We start from the raw sequence: 16,425 nt of genomic DNA, 5'->3' as shown, positions 1-16,425 counted from the left end.
GCATGCTAACTATGTACCAAATACTATGCATATGCATTATTTCAATTACTCTTCATGATAGCTCTACAAGGTGGGTGGCCTCACTTTTATTGCACAGACAAGGATCTGAGGCCCTGAGAGGGTTGTATGGTAGCAAGGCTGGTGCTCAGACCTGAGCCCAGGCCTCCATCCTTGCCATGACTGGCTGGTGCTGTGGGGCTGCTTGATGCCATGCCAGGCCTCCAAAGGGACCATCATACTTTTGGGCTGTCCACCTAAGTACTCCAAGTGGAGGCCTCTCATGTGACTGAAAGGTGGTGTGCCACAATGGGGATCAGGAAAAAAGCTGGAGGAAAGAGATGAGTTGCAGTACGCTGTACAAAGCATAGGGAGGCTTACCCTTCTATTGTTTCATGGGCAACCTCTGTGTTGTCAAATCCAATGATCAGTCTCTAGTGTGCATTCTCCTTGATTTAGTGGAACGTTCAGCACAATTGCTCACTCCGTCCTTGAAACACCTTCTTCTCTAGGTTTCTGGCCTACTATAAAGCCCTGGTTTTTCCTGCTCCCCAAGCTGAGCCTTCTCTGTCTCCTTCACCAGGTCCTTCTTCCATTCCTGAGCCCTTAATCCTGGAAGGTTGCAGGCTTTCATTTTCAGGCAATTTCTAGTCTCCATGCATGTCCCAGACTCACTCATCCATGGTTACCTGACATTTGTATGAGAGTGGCATCAGTGGCATGGTCGGAAGGTTTCTAGGATGAGCTCAACCCTACCCATGGATTTCATCCCACACTGGGAACTCACAAATTTGCATTTTTATTGCTGCCCAACTTCTAACTCACTTGGCCAAATGGCCAACACCTTTACAAACCTCAAAAGAATCTTTGGCCTCTTCACTGCCCCCAACAGCTTGCCCCTCCGACAGGGATCTGCACCTCAGCCCGGCACCACTATTCATCCAGTTGTCAAGTCAATGTTCACTGGGACTAAAGCAGCAGCTTCCTGTCTGCTCTTCATGCTCCTTCTCTTGACTTCCTATAGTACTTTCTCAACAGAACAGCCACAAGACATCCAATGGGAGTCAAAATATGTCACTCCTCTGCTCCAATCCCTTCAGGGGCTGCTCTTTCTTTCTATGGTGACTCATCAGCCCCTCTAGCTCCCATTCTCCTACCTTCTGCTTAACCTGCTCACGTGACATTCACCTTCCTGACATGTGCCAAGCCTTTGAAGCTCACTTCCTCCTGCCAGGAATTCCAGATGGCAGCATTGCTCCTTCCCTCCCTGCTCTCAAGTAGCATCTTCAAGAGGTTTGCTTTGATCACACTCGCCTTCACATTAAACCCTTTTATCCCATTTTATAACTGCTTCATAACAGTCTCTGTGGCTACACTTTATATATTTTGGTTCATTTGTTTACTGCCTTTTCTCCCCATTAGAATTTAATCTACCTCCACGGCAGGGAATTTATCTCTTTGCTTTGCGGAACAGCCCTATCCCTGGACAAGCCTGGTTGTCAAGTAGAAGCAGAGCACAGATTGGATGGGAGTATTTGTCTCAGGTGGAGAGCTGTTACACATCTTTGACTTTAAGACGGGAGAATGCAAGGCTCAGGCAGGCCAAGTTCTCACAGTGAATCCAGGAATCGAGCCAGGGTCGGGCTGACTCCAGCGCCCACAGCCTCCCCCACATCTAACTGCTGCTCTAGCAGATTCACTCCAATCCAATTATCCTCCCATGGAAACATGACTCTACCACATTGCAAAGTTGTCACGAACTATCTTTTGATATCTATATTTCCATCTCCCATGCTCACAGAAACTACTCTGTTACATGAATGCCTCTCTGCCACCTGACTGAAGGACACACAGGTACACTCCACACTGTCTCACCCACACAGTGAGCTTCCTGATGAGGCATCAGATGTGACTTCACACACCTGGAGATTGTTATATCTTCATCTTCTCCTACATGAATGCAGCTGGGTAACCTGATGGAGAAATGAATGGTTTTGTCTCTTCTCAATGGGAGGCTAAATACAAAAGAATGAAAGTTGTTTTGTCCTTCCTTTCTCAAGAGCTCAGCCAACATCTGGGCTTCTGTTGCCACAAGATTGTCATAATTTGTACCTTCTATGGTTTTTAGGATTGGGGAGAACTGGACTCCCCCATCTGTGGGTTCTTGGGAGTTCAAGAGAGGCAACCCACTCAGAAATAGAATGTCCTTATATATAGCTGCCCAAGAGCCCAGGAAAGCTGGGCAGATGCCTTGCAGGCCCAGGCTAGACCAGGCACTGTGAGAGTAGAGTTAAGCCCCCTTTGACGGACTGGCTGTGCTTTGGGCACAGCCTAAGTGGAGATGAGAGACCTCTGCCAATTTTCGGGACTACATGAGCCTGGGGTTACTAGGAGGAAAGGGGAAGTACCCCTCCTAGATCCTGAAATAGATATGATATTTCCTGCCAACCACAATTAGAATTGTAGTTAAATGAGTGTACTGTTTTCATTAAGTATTTTTTTGGTGTCTACGTTTCAATCTCTCACGTATGCAATAAATACTATTGCTTATAGTTTATTTAAAAAGATCCCAAATAGTAAACTATTAGAGGAATTCTGTGCCCTTAACAAGACTTAGCAAGCTTTTTCAAATCATTTTTTTATGGCAGGGATCTGTTTACCCCATGAATAGGGGAGGAATACTACCTCAGGGTGCAAGGAACTGCAGTAACTTCCTAGTACCCCAGGTTCTTTATCCAGATTGGTTGAGGGAGAAGTCGGTACCTGCCTGGCACCAGCTAGGGGTCCACATTGGCACCCGGACACAGTAGGGCTCAAGAGATGATTTAGTCCAAGTCCCTGCTGGATAGCTAAGGAGACAGAAGTTCAGAGTGGACAGTGGGCTGAGGTCAGGCTTGGGCTCCCCTAAGCCCAGAAACTGCACATTCCATGTTCTGAAGAAATGGATGCACATTTGGTCTGGACTTATTTTTTAGTGTGAGGGATATGGGAAACACAACACAAACCCCTCATTTGCCTGTCCTATGTGGTACCCTGACATCCAGGCTCTAATTGTGCCTTGAATATTTTCTGGTCGGACTCTGAAGGGTTCGGTCCTTAGCTGCTGGTGGGGTGCCAGCCTTCCCAAAGTTGCTCACATTCAGTGAGCAAGTGTGGCTTCTAGATCACTAAATATGGAAGCTGGCACCACATAGAGTCATTTTTCTGTTGGTTTTCTCCATTCTAAAGAAACAGTGAACTGCTCATGACAGAAACAGTGAACTGCTCTAGAGTCAAACTTATGTTAGCTCAGTAAGTCTGGATTTTTAAAAGGTGTCCTCTAAGACTGGATGGTTGCTAGTTCAGAGGGTCAAATTTAAGTGATAGAGTTAATATGTGATATACAGAAACAATATAGAAAAGGTGTTAGAAAGAAGTAAGGTTTTTTGCTAAGCCTGAGGGGATTGAAAGGAGAAGGCTAATATGGTGGACTTGAACCACATCCTTCAATAGCGTTTTCATTTCCTAACCTGTCCTAATTTCCCCTTCTCCACTAGCAGTAAATCTTTTATTTAAAACATCTTACCTGAATTGCTAACATAGAAACATCTTCAGGAGCTCTAGCCTCTGGAGTGAATGGCTTAGCCTATTGCAAATCCAGACAGGTTGTTTTATGCTTGCTAATCAATGACAATGAGGTGAGGTGTCAGTCATGGGTTTGCTTTTGAGAGTTGTGCAGCAGATGAGAAAATAATTCATCTACAGTCAGAACATCAGATCCAACATGGTTCCTGGACCGTGGACCCCATTCTAAAACCAAGCACGTGATAGGCAAGGCTCCCACTGGGTCCTGGGACTGAGGCTGCACTGCAAGGCCCCACAAGCCACCATCCCTCTCTTTGTTTTACAGGCATTCAGTGCCTTCCTTCTTGAGTAGGTGGATGAGGAAAGCCCTTGAATTATTATAGAAAGCAATGCTATGAAACAGAGTATACATAGAAGCTACAATCTAGTCAAAATGCCTAACAATTCACCTCACTGGATATCCTTCCTTTACCCTGAAGACCCATGTCCATCCCTCTCCTTCTTCCCTGCACCCAGAGGGTGACCTGGGTGACCACCTCAATGAGCTCTGCCCTCTGGCTTCCGGATGGATTGCTAGTGAAAGGCATTGTTCTTAGTCTGGACAACAGGGGAAGAGGGTGGTCCTTCCTTTTCTAAAGGTAATCATCAGGTCAGTTGCTTCTCCACAGAGCTACTTTCTCCATTTGCCTCTTTTCCAGGTCTTTCAGTTGTCATGGCTTCCTTCAGTTGCTAGTCCCCAGATTCGCATGCTGTTGGTGTCCCTAAGACCCACTTCTTCCTTGCCAAATAGTCACTGTATGGAATTTTCCTCATTTCAGTCATCTGAGTGTGCTACTTTCTCCCACCAGAACCTTGATTGGTCTGTTTTCCCAAGGTCAAGAGAAACCAACCTACATAGCCTTTTGTTCTGCCTCCTTCTGAAATACTAAAATGTACTTGACAATTTTACTTGCGTTTTGTTCAAGAGTAGACATAAGTATTCCTTGATGGATGCAGAGTTTCTGTTTGAGGTGATGAGAAAATTAGGGTAATGGCTTTTGGTGATGGTAGCACAATATGGTGAATGCAATTGGTACCAATGAATTACATACTTGAAAGTGGTTAAAAAGGGGAAATTATGAGTTATATATATGTTGTTATAATAAAATGCTAAAAGTAATAAAGCAAGCGAAGAGTGGTGATAAGCTCTACTCCCTCCTGGGGCAGTACTTTCTGGCTTCCCCTCTCTCCACTACTGTGCTCAGCCAAGGGCTTCCCCAGCCTGCACTCCTGGGACCTCCCAGGTGGTGAGTGCTTCCAGGCCTTTAGAAATGGAGATTTCTAAATCTCCTCCCTAGCAGATAGGAATAGCAGCTGAAGGCTGAGTGAGAATCAGAAGGCGTTGCTTTGCATCCCAAGCAGGAGATCTGACTGGGTGAAGACCTGCTCCCTGTCTGGCAGGTGGGACGTGATTGAAAGATGCACAGCAAGCTCAGGAAGAAGGACACAGAGTCTTCTATGTGCTTAACTGAGAAGTCCAGGACATGTGACTTTGCAAAGATTTCTAACAAATCATTATGAGTGAAATAGACATTGCTCTGCTCCAGAAGAACCTACATCTGTCTTAGATGTTCACTTTGAACTAATTATTTTATCTTTAATAATAACAAAGAAGAGATGTGGGGCTTGCTCTATGAATCTCTTCCTCATTGCAATGTGAGGATGGTGAAAAAACTTTCAGGGAAAGGAGGGGAACTGAAGTCGGGTTTTTTGTTTCCTTAACCTGGAACCAATGAAAGCGGGGGAGGTCAGGGAATAAGATGTGTGTCTTGTATAGCTCTTAATTCCCTGACCTCCCCAGCTTTCATTGGCTCCAGGTTAAGGAAACAAAAAACTCGACTTCAGTTCCCTGAAAGTTTTTTCACCATCCTCCATTGCAATGAGGAAGAGATTCATAGAGCTTTACTTTTTTAAAGAAAGGTCTTCTCATTTTTGAAGATGGGAAAATTGAGACTCAAGGAAGTTACACAACTTGCCCATGACCACAGGATGTGATAGGGTTCTCCTAGCTTTCATGAAGCCCATGGTTTTTCTTGTCTTCTGCTCAGTGCTCACAGAGAAAGGGTGGATGGGAAAAGAAGAAAAGTAAGGCAAAGAAGCATGGGGAGCTCCTTAGGACAGAACTAATCTAGTCACATTAGATTTAGAAGCAGGGGAAAAGAAAATTCAAGAGATTTCAGCATGACAGTTCACAGGCTGCCACATCCAACCAGCACAGTCCAGCTGTACAGCAGGAGTTTTGGTGCAAGCATCTAGAATCCCAATAGAAATCTGCCCGGAGCAAAAATCTGAGTTAGAGAACACTGTATCTTTCTCTTGCTCAGTGAAGAGAGTTAGGCCAACTTCACTCATTCGATGAGGCTTAAAAAGGAGAGCCTGCCAGGCCATCTGACCACAGATACCACTCACCTGCCTGCTCCAAAGCTACCATTGTCGCCTGTTCGATCAAGTCCCGTTCGATGAAGCTTCGGAAGTCTTCGCTGTACACGCTAAGATCTGGCAACTGGAATGTGTATATTGGCATCTCCAAGGGGAACTGCTCATTGTTGCATTCACTTGCCACGTGGGACCGGGCCAGGGAGACAATGGCTGAGCTGGCGTGGGAAATCCCCCGGGAAAGCCGTTTTTCTGCAGAGGGAGAAGAAAAGGCAACCACAAGAATTGAGTGGGCTGTAGGTGTGCAAATACAAATGCACACATGCACACATACATGTGCACACATGCACACATCCTGAGAGTTTTTTCCTGCAAAGCCCTCCTGGCTTCTGGGCTAGCATTACCACCACCTGGCACAAGAAACTTACTCTGTCATGAAATCATTTAGAAGGATGTGAGCTTTAAGGCTACTGAACAAGGACACAGCATTGTTAAAGCTCATGAGTCTTGGTTTTTGGGTCTTAGGTTACATGTAATTCAACTTAGAGCTGTCCTCTCCCACTCTCAAAGATACATTTGTTTTAATGCATTTCCATAGTTAAAGCAAGAAGCCATCTATCCAGATTTTCTCCACGGTAGCTAGGATTTTCAGAGAGGTTTTTTCATTAAACTTATTATGATAAATACCTTCCATATGAAGATCCCAGCACGCAAATGTTAAGCCATTGCACATACTTCTCTTCTGTCTGGATTTTTATCATGCACTCTCAAGAATGATGGGCTACTCTGGTTTACTTCCCTTGGGTTTTCCAGCCAAGGACCGATAAATACAGTATAGAATTTCTCTATGGTATATTGTGTCACTTTGTTAATCATCCAATCTAAACACCACAACAAAAAGTAGATGCATTTGTTCCCTTGATGCTGTAAAAGTATATTTGTCCTTTCTAAAACCCTGTGTTTAGTAGCTAATATTTTTTAATATTCTCCTCTTTTTTTAGTGTGAAATATTGCATATATACAAAAATGCAATAAATTTCAAAATACAGTTTAACAATGTAACAATTTTAAAGTACAATTTAACTTATAGAACAGATTTCAGAGTCTGGTATGGGTTACCATTCCACAATTTTAGGTTTTTCCTTCTAGTTGCTCCAAGACACTGGAGACTAAAAGAAATATCGATATAATGATTCAGTTGTCATCCTCATTTGTTAAATACTATATTCTCTAACTCCTCCTTCTCCTTTGATCTTTCTCCCAATCTTTAAGGGTATTTGGACTACATCCATTCTTACTTTTCCATGTTGGAAAGGGCTGTCAATAATATGAGATGGGGGATGGAATTAGTTGATGTTTTGGAGAGGCTGGCCTCTCTGTATTTCAGGACTTATCTAGCCTAGGAACCCATACGGTGGTTGCAGGTTTCTAGAAAGTAATCATAGTGCATGGAACTTTTGTAGAATCAGATAGAGCCCAAGGTGTCTTTTAGGGTTGGTGGGAATGGTTTTGTTTGGGGTTTGGCAAACTATGGTAAATAGCAATAACTAGCTGAAGTTTGTATAAGAGTAGCATCCAGAATAGCCTCTTAACTCTATTTGAACTCTCTCAGCCAATGATAATTAATTTTGTTACAATTCTTTACCCCATTTGGTAAGGCAAACATTGTCAATCCCACCGCGCCAGGGCCAGGCTCATCCCTGGGATTCATAACCCACATTACGAGGGAGACTTTCACCCCTGGATGTCACGTCCCACTTAACGGGGAAGAATAACAATTTTACTTGCAAAGTTGGGCTGTGAGAGAGAGAGGGGCCATTCTGAAGTAACTCTCAGGCATAACCATAGGTAAGCATAGCTTCTCCACTACGTAAATAAGCTTCACAAGACCAAGGGCTTGTCCTCCTTACTTGGGAATCCCTAATGTTTGAGACAGTATTAGGGATTTCCCAGGTGGTATAACTTAGTAGTTCCATATTTTTTTCTCCTGTCCCTCAAGGTATTTTGTCAACACATTTTAATTATCTGCTCAACATACTCTGGGATATACCGAGGCATTACATAAAGCTCTACAGAATTATAAGCCTTCATTCCCATTCTGGGCTCCATTCTGTGTTTGGGTTATTTAAATGATCTATCCAGACAGGTTGAGTTAGATTATGTGCTTCAGAAAATTTAGGTTTTGGACTAAATAAACCACTCTTCCTTCGGTCTCATTGGGTAGGTGAAGTTCTAAAATACAGACAATATCTTCCTTATCTCTGTATTCTAATTTAACTTAGTCCCAACCCAATTGGCTTCGTTCCTATCTTGAATTGAAGCCTGATCTCTTTTTCAGTTTTTTTTTTTTAACAGCTGTGGTATGTGACAATACTGACTTTCAGACCTGCAGAACTCCCACTCTGACTATTAAGTGTCACACAGTTACCCAAAGTTCCAAGGAAATACTAGGTTATGCATATATAGGACAGCCTTTCAAAATCTAGAAATGACAATTACAGCTCCAGACTAAATGTGACAGTTATAAGAGCTTACAATCTAGGCCACAATTTTCTTATAACTTTTTTCTAAATGAGACCATGCAATATTTGCTCTTTTGTTTCTGGCTTATTTTGCATCACGAAATGTCCCCCAGGTTCATTCACCTTGTTGCATGCCTCACAACTCTGTTCCTTTCTGTAGTATACATATTCAATCATATGTATACACCACAGTTCGCCATTCTGCTTTTCAGCCAGCGTATCGTTCAGCCACCTACATCCATAAGGCATCATGTATAAGTCCAAAGTCAACAATCCATGTCTCACATTATCCTCACTTAGTTGTATAATCATCAACACTCTCAATTTTAGACAATTTTCATTGCTCCCAAGAGAAAAATAACTGATAAACGCACTGTCACCAAATAGAAAATCCAAACCTCCCCTTAACTCTTGTTCTTCCCCCCAATTATTTACCCTTGGTATTGTTGATGTCTTTCTGTTAAACATAGAACATAGCATGTAATAGTAGCATTGTCCCTAAACTCCAATATTGCCCTTTGTACAAGATTCAAACCTTTACTTTAAAGTAGTTCATGCAAGAACTTATTTATATTTGTAGCGTTATTTGGTAGGATACATGGATCTATATAATCTCTTTGATCATGTTCACTTTAAATATGACAATATAATTTACAGACCCACTAATGAACTGCCTTTACTTCTATCAATTCCCTTACAATTAAGTTCAACCTCATTAAAGTAGTTAATGTTTTAAATATGCAATGCTGGGACTAGATTTTCATTTTTACAGTCAGTGTTTGAAATAATGGAGAATTCCTTTAGCAAGCCAGTAGCCCTCTTATTTTGCTCAGCAAAGCATGGCCACTGGTGTAATGACTAAACTCTGGGGCAGATTCATAAATATATTCACTTAGCTCTTAAGCATTTCCATTTCATTTCAAATTAGCATGTTCCAAATTAGGCAAAGGTTTGGTGCTGAGGTAAAGGTTTGGTGCTGAGGCTGACCCAGAGCCCCTCCAGCTACCTTGGCTGATCTGCAACCCACAACTGGAAGGAATACCCAAGCCCATGCCTTCATTCACAGGAGGAGCTTTCTTTTCCCCACCTGAAAGAGCAGTAGGCGGGAATGACACGAGTGTAATTGTGTTAAGGCAAGCTAGAAAAGAAGAAGCACTGGAATTTTAAACCCAAAGTAGATGTTCAGAAGCCTCCTATACTGGCATGTTAAAAGGCAGATTCCAGAAGACCAAATATATTTTGAAGTGGATGGTTTTGATTTACCTTGAATTTCATTCTGATGCAAATATGATTATGTTTTTTGTGTTTTGAGGAAAGGGCAAAAAGAGAAGTCAACCCACACAGGCCATTAGAAAGAACAGAGAGGGAGTATAAGGCTCTGTCCTGCCTGCCATTGGAGGGCTGCCCCATCCCAACCTGCACTTGTCCAAGGCCTGGACAACAGGTCCAATGAGACTCCAAGTGTTCCTGATTCTTACAAGGCAGGGTGATGTCACAAATCTTGCTACTAACTATCTTTTTGTATCTTGGAAAGAAGGAATTGCCTCCTCCTTTGGGAACTGACAAAGAGAGACATTAGGTGCAAGAGAAGCTGAGGTGTTACATGGACCCACAATCATCGGGCTACGCCCACTGTGTCGTTCCATAGAGTGAATCTGCCGGGCAGGGTGAGCCATCCCTTCTTGGCTTATCAATAAGCATCTATTTGCCAAATGTTGCGATGCTGGTAGGATTTTAGAGACTGTACAATTAGTGGTATAATGTGCTATTAAACAGTTCCCAATATCAAATGTTCACAGTCAGAAGGAAAAGGTCTTTCTGAACTAAAAAACATTATGTTAAAGACTATCTAATGCGAAATGTATGCTCCTCGTTCTAACACTTTGCCATCACACCATCACCAGTGTGCATGTGTAATATCACACACATGCATGCACACCCACACACAACCCTTACAGACTGATTCTCTAACATGAACTCTGGGATTCTTCTTTTGGAGGTATAAAAGAAATTCTGAATAGGGAATTGCCATGTCTGGAGTTATGTTCTGGAGAAGCAGAGATAGAGAACAATTCTCTGGGAGAGTGTACAAAATTTCAAAACCACTGATAAAGCCAATCCAAAAGTCTACAATTTAGACCAGGGGTGGGCGGACTTTTTCTTAAAGGGACAAATATAAATGTTTAAGGATTTGCGGGCCATATGATCTCACTTGCAACTTCTCAACTCTGTCTTTGTAGTGCTAGAGCAGCCATATACAATATGTAAGCGAGCTGGTATGGCCGTGTTTCAATAAAACTTTTTCTTTTACAAAAATAGGCATTGGACCAGATTTGGCTCATATGTCGTTGTTGCCAACCTCTGATTCAGAATTTGGGGAGCTTCATTTGCCATTTTAGTGCACAGTGATTTCAGGAAGTCAATTTAAGCGAGATATATAATCCAGAAACTCTACAGTTTATATTTTATTAAAAATTGATATGTGAGGGTGCACAAGTGGTTCAGTGGTAGAATGCTCGCCTTCCATGCAGGAGACCGGGTTTGATTTCTGGACCAAGCACCCCCTCAAAAAAGTGTTACGGGGTTACAAGGGTAGTTCAGTGGTAGAATTCTTGACTGCCATGCAGGAGACCCAGGTTCAATTCCCAGTTCATGTACTTCCCAAACAAACAAGCAAACAAAGAAATGAAAAATCAAACAAACAAAAATTCAACAAATGGTGCTGCAATATGGGGCTACGTACATGGAAAAAGAATGAAATGTGACTCCCGCCATAAAACATACAAAAAATTTTGAGATGACTGTTCATAGTAGAATGAATATAATTATGCTATGATACAATTCTGTTTTTGTTCCTGAAGTAATATCTGATGAAAGTCAGACAGCAGGAGATTCAGCTAGAACTATTGGGCCCTGATTCTGGAAGCAGAGAGGAGGATCCTTCTAGGTTTTCAGCAGAAGGATAAAATAGATGGTTGGTTTGTTTAGATTCAGCCCCAAAGCAGGCCCTGCCATGTTTCCTCTCTCTGCTGGATTTCCAACTGCATGGGGGGGTGCCAGGAGTTTCAACAGAAGGTGCGGAAGGGATGCACCATCATGAGAAGGGTCTCATGGGGAAGCAAACCAAATGACTGGAAGAGATGTTTCTTCCTGAGTCAGATATAATGGTACAAATGAAAGAGAATTTAAGATAATACATCAAGACTGAGAAGACAGTGAATGAGTCTGAGAGCCCTCTCCCTAAACCCACCCTGGAGATGCCACAAAGACGGAAGAGTGAGAATAAGTGAGGTTCCATGGGCAGGCACCAGGGGAGGGTATGCTAGTTGTGCCTTTCCTCTCCCCAGCCTAGCTCTGGGCAGAGCACTGCCTCTCTCCATCACTCCCACAAGCAGCAGCACTAGCCTAATGCTGACTGGAGTATCCAGGCAATGCTGGGCACCACTAAAATGAGTACAGAGGGTCTGTCCAGCCTCTGAACTTTTCCTTCCTCCTTCCAATACCCCATGTGAGCCAGGCAAACATAATAGTGGGTAGCAGTCCCTAAAAGCAGCAATTTCTAGATTGGAGGGGCTGGGAGGTTCCTTAAGGAGTGAAGCTAACTGTGGCGAATGAGCAAACAGAGAAAGTATTAAAAGCCCAGACTGAAACATTTAAGGGTCTCAAAATCAAGTGAACCTCAAATTCTTACTCAAAGGTGCACAAACAGGGGCTTACACTTTGTTCCTTTCCCCTGATATACACTAATATCTATGATGGCTGATAATCACATGGCACTATGAGCTCACAGGGAAAAGTAGGGAAACATCTAGGAGTGCAGGCACTGTTAAAGAAAGTCAGCAAAGTACTTATACCAGAGGAAGCAGAATAAATGGACTGGGTAGGACAAGAATTTAAAATAAGGCAAGCAAATATGTTCAAAGAGATAAGGAGACTATTATAATGTGAAATAATAGTAATGACAAAGAGCTAATTTGGAACGAAAAACGAAACACTGTGAGTGTTGACTACAGAACGGATTTATGTGAAGAATGAATTAGAATATTAGAAAATCAAGTTAAGGAAATTTCTTGAAGGCATGAAAATGAGGTATAACCAGTCAATGGTGGAATAGTTTCAAAATGTTCAAGGAAAATAATTTGGACACAGAATTTTTATGTCATTAAACTAAAATTTTAATGTATATATAATGTAAACATTTTTAGGCACACAAAACCTTAGGAGATTCATCATACCAATATTTAAAAGTAGTCTCTGAGGAAGTGTCTTCCAGCAAAGGATAAGTGAATACATGGTAGTACATAAGAAAGTTAATTGTTTTCTAAATAAGCATGGCTACAAAAAGAACCTAAATATGATTGAGGACAAGTGGAAGTACAAATAAAGAAGACTAAGATACATGTCTTTTTTTCAGGTAAAATAAACAGTTGTCAATAAATTTTATTAACATAATAAATGTTAATATAAATAAATGGAAGTAAATCTAAATATAGGTCTGGCAGTATGAAGCTTTATGTACCTCAGAAAATATAGGTCTGGCAGTATGAAGCTTTATGCACACAAAACTAATCCATTCCTAGGGGTGTGAACCCATTGTTAGTAGGATCCTTTGGTGAGTAGGCTTTTAACTGACCAATTTCATTCAGGGTGTGTCTCAATCCTTTTACTGGAGTCCTTTGTATGAGTAAAAACACAGAAAAATGTCCCAAAGAAGCTTAGAGAAAGCCAGAAGCTGAAGGCAGTGAAATCCTTGGGAGAAAGGCCAGCAGGTGTCATGTGGCAGAGTAGCTAAGGATCACCAGTAGCCAGTCTTTGGGGAGAAAACATCACTTTTTGATGACTTATTTGGAATTTTCACAGCCTCAGAGCTTTAAGATTGTAAGTTAGCAAACCTCCATTATAAAAGTCAACTCGTTTCTGGTATATTGCATTTTGGCAGCTTTAGCAAACTAAAAAAATATATTTTAATAGAACAGGGATAACTACAAAATAAATAAAAGTAGAATGTATAACTTTGAAAGGGGAGAAAAAGTTTAACTATCCAAAATGATAGGAAAGGAGAAAAATATCCACAGAAAGCTTGATAGAAAAACCATATAAAATAAAGAAGTAAAAATATGACAGTAATTACAATTAATTAAATGGACTAAATTCACTGTTTGAAAAGCATAGACTCTTAGATTAGATAATAAATATCTCAGGATAAAGGATAAGGAAAAATTGAAAATAAACAGCTGAAAATTGATACAGAGTTTGTTTGGGGCATCAGAAAAGTTTTGGTAATGGATGATGGTGATGGTAGCACAACATTGTGAATGTAATTAACAGCACTGAATTATATACTTGAAAGTGGTAAAAATGGGAAAGTTGGGGAAGATAGCAGAATATGATGGGCTGAGTTCATCCCTGCTCCATGGAACAACTAGAGAAGTGACAGAAAGACAACTATGACAGCAGTTCCAGGGCAAAAGTGACTAGAGGGGGACTTCTATACTATATAGGGGGGACCTGGATGCAAAAAATAATGATTAAGAGGCTGGGGTGAGTTTATCCACGTTTCGGGCAGACTGCAACGTGCAGGCTGGAGCAGGGGCTGAAGGAGTGCTGTGCTCCTGTATTTCCTACTGCTGTATCAGCTTGAGAGATTTTGCCTCTCAGCTCTGCAGCTGGGACTGGTTCTTTGGGAGAACCCCAAAGCCAGCATACCTGGTTTACCTATGCCCAGAGACCTTGCTGCTGGTGTACAGGGCCCACGCCCACCCCAGAAGGAGGCCATTGTGGGTGTCTGGTTTTGGCTGAGATTTGGGGGCCCTCACCTTGGGAGGAGGGGGGCACAAAGTTGAGCTGATCTGACACTGGGCCTGTGAAAGAGACTTCCTGCATCCTGTTGCTTCTATCCTTTCTCCACAGAGGCCTGGGGCACTCATAGCAAGTATGGCTAGAGAGGGGGGCATGGGGGAGTGAGCCACATCACATTGCCAGACACTCCTGGGCTGGTTGTGGGCAGGGATAGTTGAAATACTCAGTCCCGCAGCCCAAGGTCATTCTACATGGGAGCCTGGGGACCACCAGACTCATCGTGCCCACAAGGTGATCCTCCACTGAGGTATATACTCCCCACCCCCAAGACCCAGAGTTGGAGGCTTTCAGCCTACATGAGACCTGTGGCCTTGACTGGATTTGCACCTTGTTGGGTCCCAGCCCAGCTGGGTGACTTAGTCTGGAAAGTCGGGCTTGTGGGGAAGAGATGTCCCAAGAGCATCATTTGCTAGGCATACAGGGTAAGTACGTTCTGTCAAATTGCGTTTTTATTTAGCTTTTAACAGATCTCCAGTTAGAGTTGTGCCTCCTGCATAAGGTCTGAGCTTTGGTTTGGCATAGAGTTACTGACAAACCAAGTACAAAAAGAGACCTTAAATGAAAACCCAAGCAACTATAAAATCTTAGATGAACAAGGGATATCAACTTTCAAAATAACCTTATCAAGATAATAAAATGTCTTGAAGGCAACAGAAAATAAAAAAGCATATGAAGATGTAAGAAAATATGGCCCAGCCAAATGACCAAATTAAACACCAAAGGAGTAACCAAATTTGGAATAGCTAATCAAAGATGTCCATACAAATAAGTTCAGTGGGTTGGATAAAGACATAAAGGCTATCAAGAAGACATCAGAAGAGCATAAAGAAGAATCTGAAAGAATAAATAGAAATATAGCAGGTCTTATGGAAATGAACGATACTGTAGATCGAATTAAAAATATCTAACAGCAGATTTGAAGACAGAAGAAAGAATAAGCCAACTAGAGGACAGGACAACTGAATTTGAACATGACAAAGAACAAATGGCATAAAAGATGAATAGTTTTGAATTGGATCTCAGGGAAATGATGGACAACATGAAATGCATGAATATAAGAATCATCGGTCTCCCAGAAGGAGAAGAGTAAAGGGCTAGGAAGACTATTTGAGGACATAATTGGGGAAAACTTCCCAACCTTTATAAAAGACATAAATATGCAAATCAAAGAAGTCAAACTAACTCTAAGCAGAATAAATTCAAATAGAACCACTCCAAGACACATATTAATCAGGCTATCAAATGCTGAAGAGAAGTAGAAAGTTCTGAAAGCAGCAAGAGAAAAGCGATTCACTGCATACAAGGGAAACCACATAAGATGAAGTTTGGACTACTTAACAGGCACCATGCAGCAAGAAAGCAGTGGTATGATATATTTAAGATTCAGAAAAACAAAAATTTCCAGCCAAGAATTCTTTATCCAGCAAAGCTGTCCATCAAAAGTGGTAGCTCAGCAGACAGAGTTCTTGCCTGCCATGCCAGAGACCTGGGTTTGATTCCCGGTTCCAGCCCACGTTAAAAAAAAAGTTAGGGAGAGATTAAAATTTTCACAGACAAACAAATGCTGAGAGAATTTTCTAACAAAAGACCAGCCCTTCCAGAAATATTAAAGGGAGTTCTGTCGGCTGAAAAAAAAAAAAAACAGGAGAGAGAGATCTGGAGGAGGTCACAGAATTGAAGAGTATTAGTAAGGGTAATTTAAAGGATAAAAAGAAAGAGAAGGAAAAATAAAAACCAAAGGATAAGATGTTAGATTCAATAACCGCCTTTGCAGTAATAACTTTGAATGTTAATGGACGAAACTCACCAATTAATAGATACATATTGGCAGAAGGGATAAAAAAATATGAGCCATCTATATACTGTTTACAGGAGACTCATCTTAGACACAAGGATACAAATAGATTGAAAGCAGAAGGGTGCACAAATATATTCTATGCAAGCTGTAACCAAAAGAATGCAGGATTAGCTATACTAATATCAGAAAAAATAGACTTTAAATGCAAGAATGTCATAAGAGAAATAGAAAGACAATACATTAATAAAAGGAATAATTCACTATGAAGAA

At 41.7% G+C, this 16,425-nt stretch overlaps 1 protein-coding gene across 3 annotated transcripts in view; it reads right to left on the bottom strand.

The window, feature by feature from the left end:
• Positions 1 to 16,425, bottom strand: part of OTUD7A (OTU deubiquitinase 7A) — a 402,649-nt gene that overhangs the window by 88,676 nt on the left and 297,548 nt on the right. For all 3 annotated transcript variants that reach the window (XM_077123999.1, XM_077124000.1, XM_077124001.1), the window contains one exon: positions 6,010 to 6,228. In XM_077123999.1, the coding sequence (XP_076980114.1) occupies positions 6,010 to 6,228 (219 nt within the window). The remainder of the gene's footprint in view (positions 1 to 6,009; positions 6,229 to 16,425) is intronic.

This window comes from Tamandua tetradactyla, chromosome 12, assembly GCF_023851605.1.
Source record: "Tamandua tetradactyla isolate mTamTet1 chromosome 12, mTamTet1.pri, whole genome shotgun sequence".
NCBI lineage: Eukaryota > Metazoa > Chordata > Mammalia > Pilosa > Myrmecophagidae > Tamandua > Tamandua tetradactyla.
The sequence above is the reverse complement of the archived record's forward strand: the minus strand, read 5'-3'. Positions and strand labels throughout refer to the sequence as shown.